General features: G+C 48.9%; 1 protein-coding gene across 2 annotated transcripts in view; it reads left to right on the forward strand.

Moving 5' to 3' along the window:
• Window positions 1–226: 226 nt before the first annotated feature.
• The window catches only part of LOC309365767 (L-gulonolactone oxidase), a 47,338-nt gene continuing 22,213 nt past the window's right edge, over window positions 227–25,351 (forward strand). The window contains exons 1-6 of one of the 2 annotated variants that reach the window (XM_081904222.1): window positions 227–504; window positions 2,465–2,566; window positions 4,205–4,330; window positions 5,449–5,543; window positions 6,286–6,376; window positions 17,770–17,955. In XM_081904222.1, the coding sequence (XP_081760348.1) occupies window positions 502–504; window positions 2,465–2,566; window positions 4,205–4,330; window positions 5,449–5,543; window positions 6,286–6,376; window positions 17,770–17,955 (603 nt within the window). In that variant the 5' untranslated portion in view covers window positions 227–501. Of the gene's footprint in view, window positions 505–2,464; window positions 2,567–3,363; window positions 3,554–4,204; window positions 4,331–5,448; window positions 5,544–6,285; window positions 6,377–17,769; window positions 17,956–25,351 lie in introns of those variants that run through there. The other variant, XM_081904223.1, reaches the window with a different exon arrangement.

The following is a 25,351-nucleotide window of genomic DNA, read 5'->3' on the forward strand; positions in this document are numbered from 1 at the left end:
GGAAGCTGTACGCCAGCTAAATCGGCCGATAAAGCGATATGAGTGTCGCAACCCCAGAGTCAGTCACGACTGGACCGAACAATCAGGGGTCCCTTTACCTTTGTGACTTCCCTTGATCAGTGGCAAAACCTACCCCAGACCCAGTTTAGAAACCCCATTGTTTTGGGGCCCTTCCCCAATACATGTCAAGTTTCCTCTGCTTTCAACGCCTCATCCTTCCTTCAGCACAAATTGCCAGGATCATCATTAAAGTTTGCTTTAAAGAATCTCTACCTGTTGTCTGTCAACTATCTCAAACTGTCTCAAATTAACCACAAGCCAGCCTTGCAGAGGTTACTCATTAACGCTTTTTTTCCTGGAAAGTGGCCCTCCTTGCCTTCTCCCAATTCCAGCAGCTGTTCTCCTGAGATCTGCTGTAGACCACACCCGCCTTGTCTCGGAGGAAGACCCTCAGTCTCCGGCTAAGCTTTCCTTTGGATATTCAAAGAAGCCACAAACACAATGGTAAGAAAACTCTCTTTTTAATAGAGTTTGTGGGTTCTATTGTGAATCATTTCCTCCTGCGTCTTTTATGATAATCCAAATCTTTTATCTCTCCATTGGGTCCAAAATTCACATTAAACTACAAGTGATATTCCAATCCAATTTACAATTTCAGCTGTTTACAATGGATTTTAAGATAAGTTATAAAATTTTGGTCTTCCTGACTTCTGATTCTTCCGGTCATTTTAGCCGTTTCGGCATAATCCATCAACTTGATCTGCTATTCTTCTCTGGTCGGGACAGCATCTTCTTTCCATCTCTGGGCCAATAACATCTGCACAGCTGTGGTCACGTATTTAAATAGTATTTTCTGCTCCCTTGGGATTTCTGCACCTGAATGTCAAAGGGTTTTCACTTCACCCGATGTAAATGCCTATCCAGTACTTTGTGGTGGAAGAAATCCACACCTTGGAGCAAAATCATCAGCAAGACCATATGTGGCCATATAATGGGCATGTATATAATGGGCCATAGGGATGTGGGTGGCGCTGTGAGTTAAACCACAGAGCCTAGGGCTTGCCGATCAGAAGGTCGGCGGTTCGAATCCCTGCGACGGGGTGAGCTCCCATTCCTCAGTCCCTGCTCCTGCCAACCTAGCGGTTCAAAAGCACGTCAAAGTGCAAGTAGATAAATAGGTACCACTCCGGCGGGAAGGTAAGAGGCATTTCCATGCGCTGCTCTAGTTCTCCAGAAGTGGCTTAGTCATGCTGGCCACATGACCCGGAAGCTGTACGCCAGCTCCCTCAGCCAGTAAAGCGAGATGAGCGCCGCAACCCCAGAGTCGGTCACGACTGGGCCTAATGGTCGGGGGGTCCCGTTACCTTTTATATAATGGGCCATATAATGGGCACTAGGTTTACTGTGTCCAAAAAACCATCCTGAATGGTGATGTAAACAAAACCTTCTCCTTTTCCCTTATGGGGCATCCAAGAGCCTGCCTAGAGTCCTTAAGTGGGTTCCCTATTGGTAGGAGAAAATAACAGAGGCCAAGCAGCTAGTAAGCCTGATCTTTATTAAACTGTTGCAACAGGGTCCTCACTCCCCACACGCAGGAGGGAGGAGGAACCCAGAACAATGGTGTGCAAGCCTTTATTTAGACTTTTAAAACTGCCCACCCTGTAGCCCAAGGTAAAGGGTAAAGGTAAAGGGACCCCTGACCATTAGGTCCAGTTGTGGCCGACTCTGGGGTTGCGGCGCTCATCTCGCTTTATTGGCTGAGGGAGCTGGCATACAGCTTCCGGGTCATGTGGCCAGCAGGACTAAGCTGCTTCTGGCGAAACCAGAGCAGTGCACGGAAACGCCGTTTACCTTCCCGCCGGAGCGGTACCTATTTATCTACTTGCACTTTGACGTGCTTTCGAACTGCTAGGTTGGCAGGAGCAGGGACCGAGCAACGGGAGCTTACCCCATTGTGGGAATTCAAACCGCCGACCTTCTGATCGGCAAGTCCTAGGCTCTGTGGTTTAACCCACAGCGCCACCCGCGTCTTGTAGCCCAAGACCACCTCCCAAAACATCATACATACATTCCAGAAGGAGGCAGTCTACAGCAGAGGAGACGGTCTACAGCAGAAGTCCTGCCTGCCAGGGTACCTGATAATGGTCACTGATTGCATTACCTGGACAGCCTGGCCATTCTTTTGTGATGGTAAATACTTTAGTTCCTGAACCCAGGTCACAGGCTCACCCTATTCATACACAGATACGCCCTCAGGACATGTAAGCAAAAGACAATGGAGAGGCTTTGCCATTTCCTTCCTCCTTGCAGAGAAACATTTGAAGTCAATTTGGGAGCGTCAAAATGGTTTCAGGATTGTTCTCCTGTGCTATTTCAGACACGCGGTCTACATACTTATGTGTTTGCCTTGTAAATTTATGAACATTTATAACAATGGTATTTGTTTTGTGTCTCTGGGCGTTAGGTCCATGGCCAAGGTGGTGTCAGATTCCAGAACTGGGCTAAGACTTATGGCTCCACCCCGGAGATGTATTTTCAGCCAACTACGGTGGATGAGATCAAGGAGGTAAGTGGAGGCGGTTCCAGTCAGTGTGACTTCCCCAACTTTCCCTAGATATCAGGTGTAGGACAGACAAACAAAGCTCACCCTTCTAGCCTTCCATCTTTATGGTCTTGGAAGACCAGGAGAAGGATGCCATAGCCACAAGCTCAGTGGGGAGCCAGGGTCAGCAAGGGTTAAAGTCACATGGGAAAAGTCAACAACACATCTCTGAGATATGACTCCAAAATGATAGAGCAAGTACAAAAAGAACGATGATTTTGGCCAAGGCCTTTGTCAGCGACCTTTGTTTTTTCCTACAATTTACCCAATGTGAGAACCAGAAAACCATGCACAATTGAAATCTCATCTGAATAATCTCCATTAGTTCAATCGGCGTGACATCAAGGATTTCGAAACGGGGCCTTGTGACTAGAATATGCAAACACTTGTTTTTAACTTGGGTTCATCAGAGGGGGCATCGTTGCGTGGCGAGTTCCCACCTCCCCCCACTGGAAATAAAGACACATCACACAATTAATTATGTTAAGGGGCTAAAAATGGCCACAGCTTTATTGGTTACAGGTGATGAGCGGTATTGGCTTAGGCATTGGTCCTAACCAACTATATCCGACTCCAGCCCGTCCGCTTGAAGTCCGGGAAGTGTTAACCACCACTAGGGGGAGTCCTGCTGATGCACATCAACTAGGAACTCCCCTGGGTCACCGATAGGGGGCGTGCCTTGGGCCCTCACCTCCGTAGGCTTCGAACAGGGCCACGCCCCCCCGAATCCTTTACCTGACTACCCTTCAATATGTGGGGCAGGTGATGGCGCTTCCTCTCCCCTCTCATCTACATAACAATACCCTTACCAATGCCTAACCGCCAATGCCGAGGAAGTTGTGGCGATTTGCTACGAGGTAGGCGGAAAACCAAGTGGCTGGAGCCAATTTGCCAAGTGGAAAAAATTCCTACCAGGCCCCTCAACGGCGACCAGCCAAGGTCCATAGCAGTGTCAGAAAGAAAAACCTAACAGGTGGGAGGGTGGGAAACCGGAGCAGCTGAAGCGGTCAAAAGAGGGAGATCCCCAGCCGCGCCAGTGCTAAATAGCGCAGGCCACGCCCCCCAGGCCAGCCGATTGGCTGGCCAGGGGATGACGCGGCTGGGGATTCTTTCAATCACGCGGAGGCTGAGGCCAGCCCCCACGCATGAAGCCCGCAACCCCACCTCCTCTCCAGCTTGGAAGTGGCTTTGCCAGTGGGGCTGGTACAGCAGAAAGTGGGAGGCCACTGGTGGGTGGGGCCAACTCATGCTAGGCTGGTCCCCATCCTCCTGCCCCCTGTTCAATCCTACATCTATATATGCTGGCTGGACCTGTGGGAGTTGTAGTTCGAAACATATGGAGGGCGCCAAGTGAAGGATGAGCCTTCAGAGATCGTGGAGGGGATGGGAAGTGGAAAGGTGGGGTGAAATATCAGTGCACCTCAAGGCCTCAGGGTATGGATGTGGAAACTGTGACCCTCAAGACTCCAACTCCCATCATCCCTGACCATTGGCCATTTTGGCTGGGGCTGTTGAGAGTTGGAATTCAGCAACACTCAGAGGACCACAGCTTCCACTTCCTTGAGCTCGGGGGTCACCTCTGTCTGGTCGCCCTCTCTGCAGATCTTGGATCTGGCCAGGCAGAAGAGTAAGAAGGTGAAAGTGGTCGGAGGTGGACATTCCCCCTCGGACATTGCCTGCACAGATGACTACATGATCGAGATGGGAAGGATGAACAAGGTACTCAAGGTAAGAGAACAGGATTCTCCCTTTCTGGGTCCTTCTCATGGCCCACCTAGCTCAGATTCCACTTCACACTACCTGGCCAGAGAGATGACCTGGAGCGGAGCTCAGCCATAGGGTGACCTCCAGAACGTATTAGGAGACATACTGGGAGAGGATGAAATTAAATAAGTCAAACCTTAAACCGCAATTGTGTGCAATTTGGGTTATAAACAACAAAATTGGGTGAGCAGGAAGCCACTATGTCAGGTGTGCATGCAGGAGCCGGGCCCTGTGACCAGTAGGGCTTCGCAGGACTGGGGCCTTCCTAAGTTTGTTCTGAAGAGGCAAGGCGCGGCCGCACAGGTGAGGCTGCTTGGTAACTCACTGCACCTGGTGGCAAGAGCTGGGAAGGAATATAAGGTCAGCATTTCCTTTCGGCTCTTTGCCACAGCAACACGCTTCCTGCCTTGCTGTGTTTGACTCCTTGCTTCTTGATCCTTGGACCCCTGACTTCGTAACTCCTTGATTCTCGGACCCTTGGCTTCCTGACTTGTGCCTTCTGGACTCCCGTTCCTGCTCTCACCCCACCATCTTGTCCCCGGTCCCGACGTCCCCAGCTGGGACTTTGATCACCCGTGAACCAGACCATGACACACTAGTTTTGTTGAATTGGGATATAATTGTCAAGTAACAAAGGTAACTTCCTATATGGTACAAAAGAATAAAATATTATTATATATAGGTAAAGGTAAAGGGGCCCCTGACCATTAGGTCCAGTTGTGGACGACTCTGGGGTTGCGGCACTCATCTCGGTTTATTGACCGAGGGAGCCGGTGTACAGCTTCCGGGTCATGTGGCCAGCATGACTAAGCCGCTTCTGGTGAACCAGAGCAGCGCACGGAAATGCTGTTTACCTTCCCGCCAGAGTGGTACCTATTGATCTACTTGCACTTGACGTGCTTTCGAATTGCTAGGTTGACAGGAGCAGGGACCGAGCAACGGGAGCTCGCCCTGTCACAGAGATTCGAACCGCCAACCTTCTGATCAGCAAGTCCTAGGCTCTGTGGTTTAACCCAGAGCGCCACCCGCGTCCCATTATTATATATAGATACAGATAAAAGAGCCAATCTTATCACTTGCAGGTGGACATAGAGAAGAAGCAAGTAACAGCAGAGGCTGGCATCCTTCTCTCTGATTTGAACACCGAGTTGAGCAAACACGGCTTGGCTTTGCCTATGTAAGTAAGACAACTTTGCACGTGCTGAAATGCCACCGATATTGGCGCTTGGGGGGCACCGGGTTGGCAAAGGCCGCTGTGAGTCAAAGGCCCCAGCTGGGATCTTTCACCCCCGATGCCCTCTCTTTAGCCGAGACGGCACTCAGAAGCCTTTGTGGCAAATGAGTTCTTTTGAGGAGTGACCTGCGGGCTCGCAGCATCGCATGCAAATTTGCTCAGATGCCCTGACATCGGGGCCAAAGGAGCCTTTTAATCACAGAAGGGCTTAATAAGATTGACTCCTCTTCTTTTGTCCTTCCATCTGCAGAATAATTGCAGGCTCTCTGCAATTCAGGACTGTTTGGGTGAAACTATTAGTTGGAAGGAAAGGTTCGCGTTGGAGGGGAAATGTCGGAAAGACAGGTTTGCCCGCTAATTTGGGGCAGGCTGGAGTTCTATTTCAGTCGCACCAAGCTGCACACATCTCAAAGGAATATCTGTATTTTCAGAAATGCAGATCAACAGCCAAGGCTCCTTCCTATTTCAATGCGCTTGTTCTGCGGCTTGATGTGCCGTGACATGCGTGTCTCATTTCATTTTGGTGTGTTCGGGATCCGGAGCAGGTGGCAATTAATTACCTTTTGTGCCAAACGTCACGTTCGCTAATATCATTGTCTCAGGAGCCGCCTTGGGGAATAAACAATAGAGAAAGCCTCTTCCTTCTTGCCTACAGCTCACATTCCCCCATTTTCCCCAACTTCAGTCTAGGAGCCGTTTCGGATGTGACAGCCGCCGGCGTCGTTGGCACCGGAACACACAACACGGGGCTCAAGCACGGCATTTTGGCGACGCAGGTAAGAACCACACAGGCGTTAGCCAGAGGAGTCCAGGTGAGACTGGCAAGCGAGCAGGTCACACGGCAACTTGTCAGGTAGCACAAAACTGATGGTGCAGCTGAGCAGGACTTGAAGAGTAAAAGCTTTAGTGGTGCTGTGGTCTAAACCGGGTGGTGCTGTGGTCTAAACCACAGAGCCTGGGGCTTGCTGATCAGAAGGTTCGCAGTTCGAATCCCCGCAACGGAGAGAGCTCCCGTTGCTTGGTCCCTGCTCCTGCCCACCTAGCAGTTCGAAAGCACGTCAAAGTGCAAGTAGATCAATAGGTACCACTTCGGCGGGAAGGTAAACGGTGTTTCCATGCGCTGCTCTGGTTTGCCAGAAGTGGCTTAGCCATGCTGGCCACATCACCCAGAAGCTGTACGCCAGCTCCCTCGGCCAGTAAAGCTACGCAACCCCAGAGTCGTCTGCGACTGGACCTAACGCTCAGGGGTCCCTTTACCCTTTACCTTTAAAATTATCCAAAAAAGAGAGCTTATAAGGAGAGCCTGCTGGATCAGCCCCAAAAGTCCACATATCCTAAGACATATCTCAGTAAAAGGTAAAGGAGCCCTGGACGGTTAAGTCCAGTCAAACTATAGGGTTGCGCTGCTCATCTCGCTTTCAGGCCGAGGGAGCCAGCGTTTGTCCACAGACAGCTTTCTGGGTCATGTGTCCAGCATGACTAAAATGCTTCTGGCGCAACGGGACACTGACGGAAACCAGAGCGCATGGAAACACCGTTTACCTTCCCGCTGCAGCGGTACCCATTTATCTACTTGTGCTGGTGTGCTTTCGAACTGCTAGGTTGGCAGGAGCTGGGACAGAACAATGGGAGCTCACCTCCGTTCCGGAGGCCCATTCGCAACCTGAAAAGTACGCAACCCGCACCAGCGCGTCTGTGCATGCGCAGGTCGCGATTTGCCACTTCTGCGCATGTGCATGATGTAATTTTGCACGTCTGCGCATGTGTGAGCGAGAAAACCTGGAAGTAACCCTTTCCGGTACTTCCGGGTCGCTGCGGGACGCAACCTGAAAACCTGCAACGTGAAGCAAACATAACATGAGGTATGACTGTACATATATACCTAGGTATTACTGAAATGTATACAGTGGTACCTCGGGTTACAGACGCTTCAGGTTACATATGCTTCAGATTACAGACTCCGCTAACCCAGAAATAGTACCTCGGGTTAAGAACTTTGCTTCAGGATGAGAACAGAATCGTGCTCCGGTGGTGCAGCGGCAGCGGGAGGCCCCATTAGCTATAGTGGTGCTTCAGGTTAAGAACAGTTTCAGGTTAAGAACAGACCTCCAGAACTGTGGTAACCCGAGGTACCACAGTACCTACTGTTTCACTAATGGACTTTCAAATTTGTGCACTCATTTACCAAAGATGCGTCACGCCAGCTGCGGCACTTGTCATTCACAACGGTGGCGCTTTTCAGACTTGGGGGCTCTGGGCGGATCTTTGCACCCTGGCGGCGCCTATGCTAAAGACTCCCCTGGTTAGAAGGGACCCCAAGGGTCATCTAGTCCAACCACCTGCAGTGCAGGAATCTTTTTGCCCAACGTAGGACTTGAACCCGCGACCCAGAGATCGAGTCTCATGCTCTACCGAGTGGGCCATCCCAGTGACTAGATGTGCTACTGGTCTCATCCACCAGGCTAGTCTTACGTTCTTACTTTCATTTCTCTGATCTGAATCTTCCAACTTTCAGATGTCCACAAAATCTTGAGTTATGAGAGAGAAAGAGAAACATTCCTCTATCTACTTTCTCTTACGTTGCCTTTTCGTTAAACTGAAAAGTCCCAAACCTCGCAATATTTCCTCGTATGGGAGTCACTTCCAGTTTAGGAAAACATTTTCCTAAACAGATTTGTCCCGTGGGCAGATGTATCCTTCTAGCTTTAATAATAAAACATAGGAGAGGGATTGCTATAAGATCAATGATGTGAGAACAGGAATGGAACCAAACCAGATGGCAATTTGACAGGCAGTGAGATCATTAGAAGTTTCCCCCTAGATTTAAGGTGGCAGGAAACGCCGAGGAAAATTGGGCATTTTAAAAATTGTTTGTGCCAAGCACCCACAGCAAATCGCTTCCTCAAGATATGCAGAGGGAGCCCCCATATTTCACACAGCAGCAGTCAGGGCTCCCCAGAAAGCCTGGAAAAGAGATTATTATTAATTCAAAGAATGTGATTATTTATAGCCCACTGTTTAGCCAAGACCAGCCCCCAAAGCAGATTACAATTAAGCTGCAATAAAAAAGCTGCAATAAGTTTGGGATATATTATGGGGAAAGAACAGTCTTTTCTGGCCCCTGGCTGTTACCACTGAGTTATTTACTGGCTTGGAGCAAAAAATCACTGATAAAACTCCCACAAATATCGTGCATCACTTTTAAGCTCAGCTCAGTATGCTGTCTTCCAGCCTCCGATAGCCAAGTGCTCTCTGAAGGTTTTGGACTACAAATCCCATCAGCCACAACCAGCACGGCTGATAGGAGTTGTAGTCCACAACAACTGCAGGGTGCCAGGATGACGAAGGCTGCTGTAGTCCTTTATTTTGCAGCCATCTGTCGTCTATTGATTTAGAAGCCAGGAGGGTCTTTGCCCATCAGATTATCTATTTTATTTGTTTATCTGTAACATTTATATGCCACCTTTCTTTCCAAGGAGTCCAAAGTGGTGTGCATGGTTCTCTTTCTCCCTCATTCATCCTCACAACATCCCTGTGAGGTAGGTTAAGAGATAGGGACTGGCCCAAGGTCCCCCCAGTGAGCTTCAGGTCTGAGCGGGGATTCGAACCCTGGTCTCTCAGGTCCAACACTCTAACCGTTAATGCCACACTGGTTTATATACACATGAGAAAGATGTAAGAAGTGACATGATAGCTGTCTTCAAGTATCTGAAGGGCTATTGTCACGTGGAAGATGGAGCAAGCTTGCTCAAGGGTCTGGAAACTAAGCCTGATGAGGAACGGTTGAAGGAGCTCGGTATGCTTAGCCTGGAAAAAAGGAGACAGAGAGGAGATAGGATTTGTAGTTGTTGTTTAGTCGTGTCTGCCTCTTCGTGACCCCATGGACCAGAGCACACCAGGCCCTCCTGTCTTCCACTGCCTCCCGCAGTTTGGTCAAACTCATGCTGGTAGCTTCGAGAACACTGTCCAACCATCTTGTCCTCTGTCGTCCCCTTCTCCTTGGGCCCTCCATCTTTCCCAACATCAGGGTCTTTTCCAGGGAGTCTTCTCTTCTCATGAGGTGGCCAAAGTCTTGGAACCTCAGCTTCACTATCTGTCCTTCCAGTGAGCACTCAGGGCTGATTTCCTTCAGAATGGAGAGGTTTGATCTTCTTGCAGTCCATGGGACTCTCAAGAGTCTCCTCCAGCACCATAATTCAAAAGCATCCATTCTTCGGCGATCAGCCTTCTTGATGGTCCAGCTCTCACTTCCATACATCACTACTGGGAAAACAATAGCTTTAACTATTTGGACCTTTGTCGGCAAGGTGATGTCTATCTTCAAATATCTCAAGAGATGTCTATCTTCAAATATCTCAAGAGATGTCTATCTTCAAATATCTCAAGGGCTGTCACATGGAGGAGGGAACAAGCTTGTTTGCTCTGGAGAGAAGGACCCAAACCAATGGCTTCAAGTTATGAGAAAGGAGATTCTGACTCAATATCAGGAAGAACTTTCTGCCAACAAGAGCTGCTCGACAGTGGAAGTCTCTTTCTGGAGGTGGTCGACTCTCCAAATTACAAGGAAGAAGTTCCTAGCTAAAACCTTAGGCAGAACTTTCTAATGGTGAGAGCTGTTCAGTGGTGGAATGGACTCCCTAAGAAGGCAATGGACTCTCCAAGGTGATCTTCATTGTCTAGTGAGGACTTGAACCCTGATCTCTCAGCTCCTAGTCTGACACTCACTAACCACTTTACCACACAAGCTCTCATCGGCACGTGCCAGCAAAATCAAGGAAGAACCTTGCTGCACCTTGGAGACAAACACATTATTATTATTTTAAAAATGGCATCATAAGCTTTTGTGCGCTTGAATCCGCGTCATCAGGTGCAGGAGAAAAACGATGCCAGCAACTCACCCTAACAAAATTAATTGGCATTTATTTCCAAGAGGCAATAACAGGGACACTGATTTATCAGGGATTGGCAGGTAATGTGAAACTCTCAATGATTTACGAATACCACCCAGCCCCCTTCTCTCTCACACACACAGAAAAGCAAATTCACCTGATCTGTGAATGAAGTATTTACCAATTTACCAATCTCATACTTCTCATAGCTTGTTTGTGGGGGAGTTATGTGGGAGCTGTGGGCTTGCGTTTTTGGGGAACACAGAGCTCCCCCACTTCCACGTTATTTGTGATATCATTACCAGCATCCCAAGGCTCTTTGCAAGATGAATGGCTGTTCCCGGTTCGGATTTTGCAGCGGCGGGATGGATTATCCGGCTTCCAACGCAATTGATAGATTCCATGCACCTTGCAAAAAACCAGTGACTTATAAGAAATGACGGATAGGCGGGGGGCGGGGGAAGGAGAAGGGGGGGAGGAGAGAGGAAGCTAATAAAAGGGGGCAGGTGATCGATAGGAAGACAAAAGAGGCAGGGCAGCGGCTGCCGTTCGGGAATCGGCATTAGTTAAAATTCATGAGCAGCCGTCAAAAACAAGTCCATAAAATAACTAAAGGAGAAAATTCTAAGACATGAGAGAAGGGTTGGTGGTTTGGCAGTGGGAAGAGGAGGCTGTCAATCTGCAGTTGCCAGCAGAGACCCCAGAAATCTTGCAAAGGTCCTCATTTCCCGCACAGCCTGAAATTTCTCCTTTGCAATTGGCCCTTGAGTGCATGAAGACTAGCTCCTGCAGCGCTCCCTTCAAAATGTCCTACTTTCAGCCACGGTAACTATAGTAAAGGTAAAGGGATCCCTGACCGTTAGGTCCAGTCGTGGCCAACTCTGGGGTTGCGGCGCTCATCTCACTTTACTGGCCGAGGGAGCCGGCGTACAGCTTCCGGGTTATGTGGCCAGCATGAACAAGCCGCTTCTGGTGAACCAGAGCAGCGCACGGAAACGCTGTTTACCTTCCTGCTGGAGCGGTACCTATTTATCTACTTGCGCTTTGATGTGCTTTTGAACTGCTAGGTTGGCAGGAGCAGGAACCGAGCAACGGGAAGCTCACCCCCTCGCAGGGATTCAGACCTTCTGATCGGCAAGTCCTAGGCTCTGTGGTTTAACCCACAGCGCCAACTGTGTCCCAGGTGCATTCCTCCGGTAACTATAGAGGCCCTATAACTCTTGTACCCCATATAAGCGTGCAAGAAGCACCTGCTGAATCAGGGCAAAGGTTCAGCATCCTGTTCTTGCAGTGGCCAACCAGATGCCAGAATGGAAACCCCCAGCAGGATTTGAGCACAAGAGCAAGTCTCCTCTCCTGTGGTTTCCAGCAAGTGGGATTCAGAAACATTATTCACTCTGAATATGGAGGAAAACTAAGATTCGATTTAACTCACTTTAACGGCAACACACCAAGCGACCACACTTAAAAATCAGCCTTCGGGGCGGAATGCACCTGAATTGCAGTATCCCTCTCTGCTGTCGACATCTCTGAATTCAAGAAAGTTGGGCTCTGGTGAAATCTGGAGGAGGAAAAAGAAGGCTTTGAAGGCTCTGTCTCTCAGGACTGACCTTCTACACCTTCCGCAACTTCTTCCACAATGGCCCTGCTGGCTTGGACACCCGGAGGGCACCAGGTTGGGGAAATCTGGTGCAGGAAGAATGCAGGGCTGGAGCAGAGAGTCAGTCCCTTCTGCTGCCTCCCTGCACCTCCAGGACAGGGTCTGAGCCAAGGTGGTAGGGAAGGCTGCATCAGAGTCGCTGGCTTCCCTGGGAGGCCACTGGCAAACTGGGAGAGAGAAGCCCCCTTGCCCAGGAAACTGGCCCATTCTTTTGTCCACTGCAAAGCTGAGTTTACTGAAGCGCATTATTGCAGATTTGAAAGGAAGAGCTTCCGTGGATCACAGAAATGAGGTAATGAGAAGAGACTGGCTGGTGGATCTGGCCAAAGGGGGCCCATCGAGTCCAGCATCCTGTTCTCACAGTGGCCGATGTCCCACTGGGAAACTTGCAAGCAGGACCCGGGCACAAGAGACCCTCTGATTCTCAGTCCCTTGGTCGCTTTGGGGCAACAGCATCCGGCGAAGCAACTCTGATTCTTTGGCGCCCTCGGCCTCTCTCCCAGGAAGTAGTCAAGCTCAGAACTGTCGCTGCCTCCCCTCTCGGACTCTTGCTTTCTCAGCGCTCCAGGATTCAAATAGATTTGCAGTAATTGGTGTCTCACATCCGCCTCTAACGAGTCCCATTTTTCGGGGCTTTAGGCTGCATTTGCTAGGATTAAGACGGCGCAGGCAAGAGCCTGGGCTCCCTGGATGATTCGGGATAACCGAGACGTCCTCTTTTGGGCAGCTACCAAGATGTGTGCCGTTCAAGGAATCTGTAATGTGGCCACAAGTGTGTATAGTTCAGATTGCACCTTATCTGTCAAAGCAAAGAAAATCAATGGGGAGAGGGGTATAGGGGAATTTGAAATATTATTCATAATTTAAAAGCTTTAATATACAATTTCTAACTGTGTTGTATTTGTATACAACAAAGAGAAGTTTAGAGTAATTAAAGGTAAAGGGACCCCTAACCATTAGGTCCAGTCGTGACCGACTCTGGGGTTGCGGTGCTCATCTCGCTTTACTGACCGAGGGAGCTGGCGTACAGCTTCTGGGTCATGTGGCCAGCAGGACTAAGCTGCTTCTGGCAAACCAGAGCAGCGCACGGAAATGCCATTTACCTTCCCGCCAGAGCGGTACCTATTTATCTACTTGCACTTTGACGTGCTTTTGAACTGCTAGGTTGGCAGGAGCTGGGGAGCAATGGGAGCTCACCCCGTCGCAGGGATTCGAATCGCCAACCTTCTGATCGGCAAGTCCTAGGCTCTGTGGTTTAACCCACAGTGCCACCCGCGTCCCTTTTAGAGTAATTGGGTATATTTTAATTTAGTTAATTATGTAATAGGTTTATGTTAGAAAATGAATATGGATGTTGAATTTGATGTTTGTAATTTTTCTTTTTTCGGTTTTGGAAATAAAAAAGAAAGAAAATCAATGAGTGGCAGGAGTAACTGTGACTCTCATATGACCTGTTATCTGTGGGTATTATAATTAATAAAGATATAACATTTTCTCTCCCCCCCACCTTACAAGACTAGAACTCAGGGGCACCCAATGAAACTGAATGCTAAACGTATTAACCTGTGGAACTCCCTCCCACAAGGGGCAGTGATGGTCACCAACTTGGATGGCTTTAAAAGGGAATGGGACAGGTTCCTGAAGGAAGAGGAGGTTAGAAATGGCTAGTGCCAGTGTGGTGTAGTGGTTAAGAGCGGTAGTCTCGTAATCTGGGGAACCGAGTTCGCGTCTCCGCTCCTCCACCTGCAGCTGCTGGGTGACCTTGGGCCAGTCACCTTCTCGGAAGTCTCTCAGCCCCACTCACTTCACAGAGTGTTTGTTGTGGGGGAGGAAGGGAAAGGAGAATGTTAGCCGCTTTGAGACTCCTTCGGGTAGTGATAAAGCAGGATATCATATCCAAACTCTTCTTCTTCTATTAGCCAGGATGGCTGTGTTCTGCCTCCACGGTCAGAGGCAGTGATGCTTTTGAATATCAAGTGTTGGAAACCAGAGGAGGTTGAGAGTTTTGCTGTTGTGCTTACGTCCTGATTGCGGGTTTTATACAGGCAGCTGGTTGGTCACTGTGAGAACAGGAGGCTAGACTAGATGGGCCAGGGGCCTGATCCGGCAGACTTTTCTTGAGTCCTAGCGTTGAGAGTACTGAACACGATGGACCAATGGTCTAACTCTAGCTCAGCATAAGGCAGCTTCCTATGGGAGCAGCACAATTGGCAAAGTCACATTGCATATTAATAAAAATAGGCAAGCCTCTGAGTTATGCAGGACTCCGTAGCGAGCAGAAATCGTGATCCGAAACACTGCCACAGAAAGGTTAACAGAATTTGCCACCTGGTTTGACTCTTGAGTACAAACAGGCAAAGGGACACCTGCAGAGAGCTTACCGTAAATATCGGACCTCTAGGTCGCCTCTCTTATTTACTGCATACATCTCTCTTAGACGGAAGTAAAGGTAAAGGTAAAGGGACCCCTGACCATTAGGTCCAGTCGTGGCCGACTCTGGGGTTGCGGCGCTCATCTCGCTTTACTGGCCAAGGGAGCCGGCGTACAGCTTCTGGGTCATGTGGCCAGCATGACCAAGCCGCTTCTGGTGAACCAGAGCAGCGCACAGAAATGCCGTTTACCTTCCCGCTGGAGCGGTACCTATTTATCTACTTGCACTTTGATGTGCTTTTGAACTGCTAGGTTGGCAGGAGCAGGGACCGAGCAACAGGAGCTCACCCCGTCGCAGGGATTTGAACCGCCAACCTTCTAATCGGCAAGTCCGAGGCTCTGTGGTTTAACCCACAGTGCCACCCGCGTCTCTAGATGAAGGTACAAACAACTAATTAAATGGAAAAGACAGAGAGCCGAAAGAAACGCCTGGTACAGCCTAATAGGACCAGGATGCCAGCTTAATCACCCAACAGTATCTCCAGAAAACCTACCAGCTTGGCCCCCAGTGTCCACGACTGGAATGAGGATATTGGCTTACCAGTTTTGCTGCTCTCTCTCTTTTTAACAAAAAAAACAAAATATCGTAGCAAACAGCATGATGTGGAAATGACAAAACCTCAGCTGCAAAACTTTGCAGAGTGATAGGCAGACCGCTTTCAATTGCTTTTCCGTGTGATTTCCCTGGAGCATGTTTTCTCCTCCGGACCTCTTTGACCTAACAAAATTACCTATACGGAGAAAAGGCTGAGCGGTAGAGCGGTGCTTTCCTCAAGGTCCCTCTGGGGCTCTTAATTCTACACTCCTCTCATTCTGCGGCTTCCCTGTGCGAGGTTAAGCACAGTCGGAGTTGTCATTGTTAAGGAGGAATTCAGTCAAACTGACAGTTCTGCGGTTTCACCTTGAGCAGGCAAACTCTGCAATCAGGACAGCAGAAAACAATTGCCAGCCTAGCTGGTCCATGAAGGAAGAGAGCGAACAGGAGCCAGGAGGAAATTTGCTGTGCAGAGAGGTTGGGACGAAGGCTGGCGCTTAAAGGCAGCTCGCTTGCACCGCCTGCTGGCGCAAAGGCTCAAGAGCTCGGAGGAGAGTTAAAGGGATGAGCTTTGGGTTCCCAGAAGTGGCTGAACTACACAGCTTATCATTCCCAGCCACCTTAGCCAATGCAGAAAGGTTGCAGCGTTTGGGGCTTTTCCGTTTTAAAGAAAAGGCGAGCTAGCGGCAAGATGGTAAAGGTAAAGGTAAAGGGACCTCTGACCATTAGGTCCAGACGTGGCCGACTCTGGAGTTGCGGCACTCATCTCGCTTTATTGGCCGAGGGAGCCGGCATACAGCTTCCGGGTCATGTGGCCAGCATGACTAAGTCGCTTCTGGCGAACTAGAGCAGCGCACGGAAACCCCATTTACCTTCCTGCCAGAGTGGTACCTATTTATCTACTTGCACTTTGACATGCTTTCGAACTGTTAGGTTGGCAGGAGCAGGGACCGAGCAACGGGAGCTCACCCCGTCACGGGGATTCGAACCACCGACCTTCTGATCGGCAAGCCCTAGGCTCTGTAGTTTAAACCACAGCACCACCCGCATCCCTTTGGCAAGATGGTAGTAGTTTATAAATTACACACGGCGTGGAGATAGTTTACTGTGTCCAGTTCTGGGTGCCACCATTTAAGAAGGATGTTGACAAGCTGGAAGATGTGCAGAAGAGGGCAACTAAGATGATCAAAGGTCTGGAAACCAAGCCTGATGAGGAATGGTTGAAGGAGCTGGGAATGTTTAGCCTGGAAAAGAGGAGACTGAGAAACAGGGCTAAGATGCAGAGATATGCTCCAGAGATCCAGACTGTGGGGAGCCCTAAGAAATTAATAAATACAATTTGGACTATAATTTGATCTTTTTATTATTGTTTTTTGTTTTTTAATTGAAGTATTATGGTTGGATATTTAATTGGATTTTTTTATTGGGAAATCAATAAAAATGATTTTTTTAAAAAAGTAAAAGAGGAGACTGAGAGGTGATAGGATAGCTATTTTCAAATATCTCAAGGGCTGTCACATGGAAGAGGGAGAAGGCTTGTTTTTTCCTGCTCTGGAGGGTAAGAATTGAATCAGCGGCTTCAAGTTACAAGAAAGGAGATTCTATCTAAAGACCAGGAAGAACCTTATGACAGTAAGAGTTGTTCAACAGTTGAATGGTCTCCCATTGTGGACTCTCCTTCCTTGGGGGGTTTTAAGCAGAGGTTGAATGACCATCTGTCATGGATGCGTTTGTCGAGATTCCTGCATTGTAGAGGGTTGGACTAGAGCAGCCTTTCTCAACCTGTGGGTCCCCAGATGTTGTTGAACTACAACTCCCATCACACCTACCTAGCAAGGCCAGAGCTCAGGGGTGATGGGAGTTGTAGTCCAACAACATCTGGGGACCCACAGGTTGAGAACCGCTGGACTAGAGGGTACCAAGAGCTCCCTTCCAATTCTATGATTCTGTGAACTGGAACACTTCTTCCAAGCAAATTCTCAGCTGCGGGGGATGGATGGAGAGGGGGCCCTTCAGGCACGGGGAAAGATCTCTGTAGGGAGATGTGCACCCGTGCGTCCCACCTGCCAGACCTGACTACAGGCAATTGAATGTGAGAACCAACTCCAGCAGAGAGTGCCCTGTTTGTGTCACTATGAAGACTCCCCTCAGTGTTGCGCCTGGGACACGCCATTCACCAACACTGCAGACGATCCCACAGCTGAAACCAAATATCACCTGAGATAGAAGATGTCATGGCTTGATAAAGGTAAAGGGACACGTGACCATTAGGTCCAGTCGCGGCCGACTCTGGGGTTGCGGTGCTCATCTCGCTTTACTGGCCGAGGGAGCCGGCGTACAGCTTCCAGGTCATGTGGCCAGCATGACTAAGCCGCTTCTGGGGAACTAGAGCAGCGCACGGAAACGCCATTTACCTTCCCGCCGGAGTGGTACCTATTTATCTACTTGCACTGGTGTGCTTTCGAACTACTACGTTGGCAGGAGCAGAGACCGAACAACGGGAGCTCACCCCGTCATGGAGATTCGAACCGTCGACCTTCTGATTGGCAAGACCTAGGCTCTGTGGTTTAACCCACAGCACCACCCGCATCCCTCCATGGCTTGATAGACCCCAAACTAAAGCTTATCTCCCTTTCCTCTTCCTTCCCCTTGCAGGTGGTCGCTTTGACGCTGTTGACGGCTTCTGGGGAAACACTGGAGTGCTCCGAATCTGTGAATACTGAGCTGTACAGGGCAGCCTGCGTCCACCTGGGCTGCTTGGGCATCATCCTGACCATCACCTTCCAGTGCGTGCCAGAGTTCTACCTGCAAGAGACGACCTTCCCATCAACGCTCAAAGAGGTAAAATAACAGCGTCGGGGAAATATTTTGTTGTTGTTGTTGTTTAGTCATATCCGACTCTTTGTGACCCCCTGGACCAGAGCACGCCAGGGACTCCTGTCTTCTACTGCCTCCCGCAGTTTGGTCAAACTCATGCTGGTAGCTTCGAGAACACTGTCTCACCATCTCGTCCTCTGTCGCCCCCTTCTCCTTGTGCCCTCCATCTTTCCCAACATCAGGGTCTTTTCCAGGGAGTCTTCTCTTCTCATGAGGTGGCCAAAGTCTTGGAGCCTCAGTTCAGGATCTGTCCTTCCAGTGAACACTCAGGGCTGATTTCCTTCAGAATGGAGAGGTTTGATCTTCTTGCAGTCCATGGGACTCTCAAGTCTCCTCCAGTACCAGAATTCAAAAGCATAAATTCTTTGGCGATCAGCCTTCTTGATGGTCCAGCTCTCACTTCCATACATCACTGCTGGGAAAACCATAGCTTTTACTATATGGACCTTTGTTGGCAAGGTGATGTCTCTGCTTTTTAAGATGCTGTCTAAGTAAACATTAGGAAACATTAGGAATAACTTTTTCTGGTAGGAGCCTTTGGACAGTGGAAAGGACTCCATTGGAAGGTGATGGGCTCTCCTTCATTGGAGGTTTTTAAGCAGGGATTGGGTGGCCTTCAATCACGGATGCTTTAGCTGAGATTCCTGCATTGCAGGGGGTTGGACTAGATGACCCCTGGGGATCCCTTAGCGCTCTACAATTTTACGAGTCTATGAATCAAACTAACACTTTTTTGAGGTGTGTGTGTTTTATATAAATGCAGACTCCAAGAACATCTCTTGGCAGGACAAATGATCCTAGAACAGTTCAGCCAGCCTGCAGTTGCAATTAGTTAATGAATATTCTTCCCACACGCCCAGCGTCTTCGAGTGTCTCATTTGTTAGAAAATCTTTTAAGCTGAGGACTTTAACTAGGAAGATTAAGTGACTTGCAAGGAGTATCTGTTCTTTGGAAATAGATTTTTCATTGTCTGCTGTGTTTGTGTGCCTTTTCCCATCAACCTGAATTCTTAACCATTTGTTTGCTACACGTAAGCCTGGGAAAATATTTCTGCTTTAAAAATAAAGGTAAAGGGACCCCTGACCATTAAGTCCAGTCCTGACCGACTCTGGGGTTGCGGCGCTCATCTCGCTTTATTGGCCGAGGGAGCCGGCGTACAGCTTCCAGGTCATGTGGCCAGCATGACTAAGCCGCTTCTGGCGAACCAGAGCAGCGCACGGAAACGCTGTTTACCTTCCCGCTGGAGCAGTACCTAGTTATCTACTTGCACTTTGACGTGCTTTCAAACTGCTAGGTTGGCAGGAGCAGGGACCGAGCAATGGGAGCTCACCCCGTTGCAGGGATTCAAACTGCCAACCTTCTGATTGACAAGTCCTAGGTTCTGTGGTTTAACCCACAGCACCACCTGTGTCCCGCTATTTCTGTATTAGCCTGCACCAATTCCCCCCCTTTTTTTGTCTTTTAAAATTCTCCTAAACAATTTTGTGTATCATTTTGCAAGCCGTTTTGCAAAGCATTTTGAAATCCCGTTCTCACTAAAATACAGTGGTACCTCTGGTTACATATGTTTCAGGTTACAGATGCTTCAGGTTACAGACTCCGCTAACCCAGAAATAGTACCTCGGGTTAGGAACTTTGCTTCAGGATGAGAACATAAATTGTGCTCTGGTGGTGCAGTGGCGACAGCGGGAGCCCCCATTGGATAAAGTGGTGCTTCAGGTTAAGAACAGTTTCAGGTTAAGAACGGACCTCCGGAACGAATTAAGTACTTAACCCGAGGTACCACTGTATCCGTTTTTGTGCACATTTTCTCCTAATGCAGTCATTTTTTGTGAACATTGCCTTTGGCTAAAGAGCCCTATCACAAAAATCAGGGAAGGGGTGATTTCTCAAGGGATAGCTGGGCGCATGATTTGTGCATGATTTCCGGAAGTAAGGATTAGAATCATAGTCACAGAATTGTAGAGTTGGGTTAGGTGGGGCTTGCATTAAAATGTGACGCGGACCAGATTTTGCAACGTAGCCTCTCTCCAAGGTCTGAGGCTGAAATAAGCCTTTTCTTTTCCTCACCTTCCTAGCTGAGGTCTCTTTGAGCTGCACTGAGGCCAGGACATTTTGCATGCACTCTGCTGCTTTGCTAGGGACACCGCCGCACACTCACTACAGCGGCACAGAAGGGACACCTTCGGGTTGACAGTAATGAATTGGGTTTGCTTTGCAGTTAACCTCTGGGGGTTCACGGCCAGGCAGTGCAGGATGGGAGCATCCAGAAGCCTGCAGGCAGTGGCTGTGAGGGAAATGGAGCGAGGGATCTGAAGGGGCATCAGTCATGGTCAGGAGGACTGAGGTTAGCACAGTGAGTGTATGCCGGGGCAAGGGAGCTCCTCCCCAGCCAGCCCGTCTCAAAAAGGATATTGCAGAGCTCAGAAAGGTGCCGGAAAGGAACACCCAAACCAGCCAAGGAGCTGGAGCACAAGGAAGCAGAGGCAGCTGCCTTTATACCAAGTCCATCTAGGCTAGTATTGCCAGCACTGACTGGCATCAGCTCTCCGGGGATTCCGGAAAAGGACTGAAAAATACTCGGAGTCGAGAGTGGATTTCATGCGCTTTATTCAGCTCATAGTAGTGAGGAATGGAAGTTCCCCCGAAATGTCTGCTTTATATACATTATTTACACAAAGGGCCCCACGTGATCGGCTAATTCCGGGATTCTCCTGTAGGCCAATCAGGTTGCCGATTCACTTCCACATGTAAGGTGTAAGTTGTTAAAATGACCACACAGGAAGCGTCCCTCTGCCAAGAAGTGGTGAAGTTGTGAAGAGATTGTCTCTTCCAGTCCTATATCTAGATAGGCAGAGACCAAAATAAATATAAAATAGAGCTGTGTTTAATTATGTAATCAGATAATCAAGTTAATTTGCTGAATTTATTGAGAGGTCGTGTCTTGAGAGCAAAAGCACAGAGCATCAAGGCTTCTAAATATTTCTCGTGTTTGGAACAAGGGTGATTTCTGAAGATGGCAAAAGTCAGGGGGAAATCTGTATATTGGGGACAAAGAGATGAACCATTAAGATAACCAAAAGTCTGCTTTTAAAGTCACAGTCTAAAGCGCTCAGAGGTTTGGCGATTTCTGTCGGTGGTTCCTAGCCACAATGCCTCCACGTTTGGAGAGGAGCATTGGTCTTGTGTTCAAATCCTGCTTCTTGGTTTCCCATAATGGACATCTGGTTGGCCATTGTGAGAGCAGAGAGAAGGCTCTTCTGACATTCATACTCCCTGTGCCTGTGCCTCGCCTGGCTCTTTGGGTCAACCTCAGTTCAAAGGTAAAAAAACAGCCGACTCTCTTCCCTGGGCGTTGTGCTGCAAGGCGGATTGCCTCCATCGGCCAGAGAAACAAGCCAACCTCAGCCGTGATCGATGTTCAAGCAGGCGTTTGACGAAGGCAGCATCTGCCCAGGAAGGGTCTATTTTGGGGGCCAGCCTGTCCTCTGAAATCAAGCTCTCTCATAAACAGGGCAGCAGGACTGACAAAACGCAACCCAAACCCCCCCAAGGAAATGCAGATCGTGCATGATATGTGGCCCCCGCAAATCTTATTAAGAAGAGCTGCAGAGCTGCACTCTTGTGGCATTTTGACATCTCTGGGCTTCCATTTGCATCCCAGTAGGAAATTTGGATGGAAGAAGAAATTCCGACAAAAGAAGAATGGCAGACGAAATGAATGGACTACGCAGAATTGGACAAAATGACAGGAAGGATTCGAAACCTGCGGGACCAGAGATTTAGGGAAGATTGGAAGAAGTATATGAATTATTTGAAGGGCAACTGTAATCAACAAATTACGCTAGTAGGACTACAAGAAGTTTTGTAAGGAGAAATATACAATGTGTTACAAAGTAGAAAAAGATAGAGATATTGGTCATGAAGAGTTGGACACGACTAAACAACTGAACAACAACAACAACAACCAGCTTGCCCCCCCGGTTTGCTTTGCCTGCTTCCCACCAGTTGCATAAATGCTCTTAGATATTAAATCGCTTTCCCCCAAAGCTTTGCCTCTTCTTCAGCGCAGCTTAATGGCGCAGAGTTAGGAGAAGGGTGGTGCCGGCTGTTTGTTCCGTCGTGCTTCCCGCTGCTGCCATGAACAGTTCCCTTTGGCCCTCGCGCATTATGCGTCTCATTGCTCCTGGATTTGCCCCTGAGACGCAGCAATGGGCTGTGCAAGCAGATGTGGCTTTTATGTCCAGCAGAACTGCCTGGCTGTGCCATTGAGCCATTGAAGTCCCGTGTCGTCGTCTCCTCATTTGCTATGTCCAATTTGTGCTCATTAGCTCTCCTATTCTCTTTGCCTCGAGCACATCATCATGAGGGCAGTAATGAGGTTTCATGGAACTCCCTCTGGCTTATCGCATCCTTCAGCTGATACCCTCCTTCCCTTTATTTTTAAATAAAAAGCTACTGTGAGAGCGAGTTACAAAAGCCAACCCAAAGAGTTTTTGGAGGTTACATTTTTATTTTTATTTCCTTTTTATTAAAGTTTCCACTTTAACAATCCAATCAAATCACATTAAATAGTCAAATTATACATTGTTGTTGTTTAGTCGTGGACCCCCTGGACCAGAGCACGTCAGGCATTCCTGTCTTCCACTGCCTCCCGCAGTTTGGTCAGACTCATGCTGGTAGCTTCGAGAACACTGTCCCACCATCTCGTCCTCTGTCGTCCCCTTCTCCTTGTGCCCTCCATCTTTCCCAACATCAGGGTCTTTTCCAGGGAGTCTTCTCTTCTCATGAGGTGGCCAAAGTCTTGGAGCCTCAGCTTCAGGATCTGTCCTTCCCGTGAGCACTCAGGGCTGATTTCCTTCAGAATGGAGAGGTTAGGGTGACGAGTGCCAGAGTCCATGGAAATGCCGTTTACCTTCCCGCCACAGCGGTACCTATTTATCTACTTGCACTCAATAGGAGTATAGCATCTAGATCAAGGGAAGTAATAGTGCCACTGTATTCTGTTCTGGTCAGACCTCACCTGGAGTACTGTGTCCAGTTCTGGGCACCACAGTTCAAGAAGGACACTGACAAACTGGAACGTGTCCAGAGGAGGGCAACCAAAATGGTCAAAGGCCTGGAAACGATGCCTTATGAGGAACGGCTAAGGGAGCTGGGCATGTTTAGCCTGGAGAAGAGGAGGTTAAGGGGTGATATGATAGCCATGTTCAAATATATAAAAGGATGTCACATAGAGGAGGGAGAAAGGTTGTTTTCTGCTGCTCCAGAGAAGTGGACACGGAGCAATGGATCCAAACTACAAGAAAGAAGATTCCACCTAAACATTAGGAAGAACTTCCTGACAGTAAGAGCTGTTTGACAGTGGAATTTGCTGCCAAGGAGTGTGGTGGAGTCTCCTTCTTTGGAGGTCTTTAAGCAGAGGCTTGACAACCATATGTCAGGAGTGCTCTGGTGGTGTTTCCTGCTTGGCAGGGGGTTGGACTCGAAGGCCCTTGTGGTCTCTTCCAACTCTATGATTCTATGATTCTTTGATTCTATGATTCACTGGCGTGCTTTTGAACTGCTAGGTTGGCAGGAGCAGGGACCGAGCAACAGGAGCTCACCCCGTCACAGTGATTCGAACTGCCAACTTTCCAATCAGCAAGCCCAAGAGGCTCAGTGGTTTAGACCACAGTGCCACCGGTGTCCCTCCAGTTGCTGTAAACCGCAGGAGGGGAGAGTTGCTCTTGAACTCAGGCCATGCTTCAGGGTTTGTCCGAAGAGGCATCTGGTTGGCCACTCTGAAAGGTAGACTAGATGGGTCCCTATTGCCTGATCCGTCTTCTTATGTTCCTAAGCTTTGGAGGGATTTACGCTAGAGAGTTGGAGCTGAGCCAAACAATTAAGCACCCTCTCCTCCTTACCCAAAATGCATCGCCCAAATTACTTGGGCTGTTTCAGTCATGCAACTTGGTTATAACATGTAGTTCAGCTCTTAGGCAGATAGTCTGGTTTCTTACTAATGAAATTAATTTGACGCTGACAGTTCAGGGAGATCCCTGCTGCATCACCATTAGAAGAGCCAGCTGGATCAAGCCAGTAGCCCATCCTGTTCTCTCATTAGCCAGACAGATGTCCCAATGGGAAACCAGCAAGCAGGATTCGAACACAGGAACTGCCTCCGACCACAGAGTGAAAACATAGCCATCAGAGCCAATCGCCATGGGTAGCCTTTTCCTCCGTTACTTTGACTAAGCACTTTGTGATGGTATCCAAGTTGGTGGCTGTAATACAATGCCTAGTTTTATGGGATTACCAGCAGCAATGGAATAACTATGCACAGTCATTACAAAACATCCAGCATACCTGAAATAGTTGTGTGGCAGACAATAAATATCCAGATAAGCGAGAAGCAGTTTCTCAACGCTACTTCATCCTGGCCTCTGACCTCTTCAGTGTTGCACTAAGACCGACATTGCCTTTGCTTTCAAAACATTGTTATGTGCTAAGAATGGATAACTTTGAGGAATGCGCCTTGTCTGCAAACGGTGCCCAGACCTTTGTTTTCCAAGTCATCAGAATTTATTCTTGTCCTCCTCGTGGTCAAAGTCCTCTTCGCCTCACCACCAAGACTCAGCAACCCGGCTTACATTCCTGGCAGGAGCGCCTTTCTTTAATCTCTTTATTTATTTCGAAATCCGCCACAAAACGATCCCGGGACAGTTTCCAGTGTTTGTTGTTGGCATCTGTCTGTCTCAATGGAGTGAGCCTCCAGGGGTGAAGTCCAACCACTGTGTTTACAGCAGTGAAGTGACCTCCCTGAAGCACAAGCCTGGGCCGTGAATCTGGAGGTCCTGGGCTGCTCAGACAAGAAGACTCCCCTCTCAGCCTCACTGTTGTGGTCCAAAGGAAAGGAGAGCAAGATGTATGGGGGGGCGGCACATTATCTACCTGGCCTGGGCTTCTGCCTGGCTCTGCAAGGCCCTGTCCCCCGGGTTCGCTTCTAACCGTACACTTCTATGATTCTATTCTATGTGCGCCGGCAAATAACCATCAAGGCTTGTTATTTTTTAAAAAAACAACAACACCATTGTTCTTCCTGGGGAGGTGAAAACCATTAGTCCCATGGCCTCAGCCAAATTGCCACTCCACCCACTTGCCATAACCCTGGACGAATCTGTTTGGACTTCTGTGCTGGACCCAGAGGAGAAAACGGAAGCCAGGCTGGTCATGTGACTCATGCCCATCTTGGGAGGCTGCTATGAGGCAAGTCAACAACTGGCACCACTGCTTCTTCATGTTCACTGCTGCTTTCCTTTTCAACCTTCAACCAGAGAAGGAACATCCCTTACCAGAGATAGCGTCCGCATGATAAAT

Source organism: Podarcis melisellensis (genome assembly GCF_964234715.1).
Source record: "Podarcis melisellensis genome assembly, chromosome: 3".
Classification (NCBI taxonomy): domain Eukaryota; kingdom Metazoa; phylum Chordata; class Lepidosauria; order Squamata; family Lacertidae; genus Podarcis; species Podarcis melisellensis.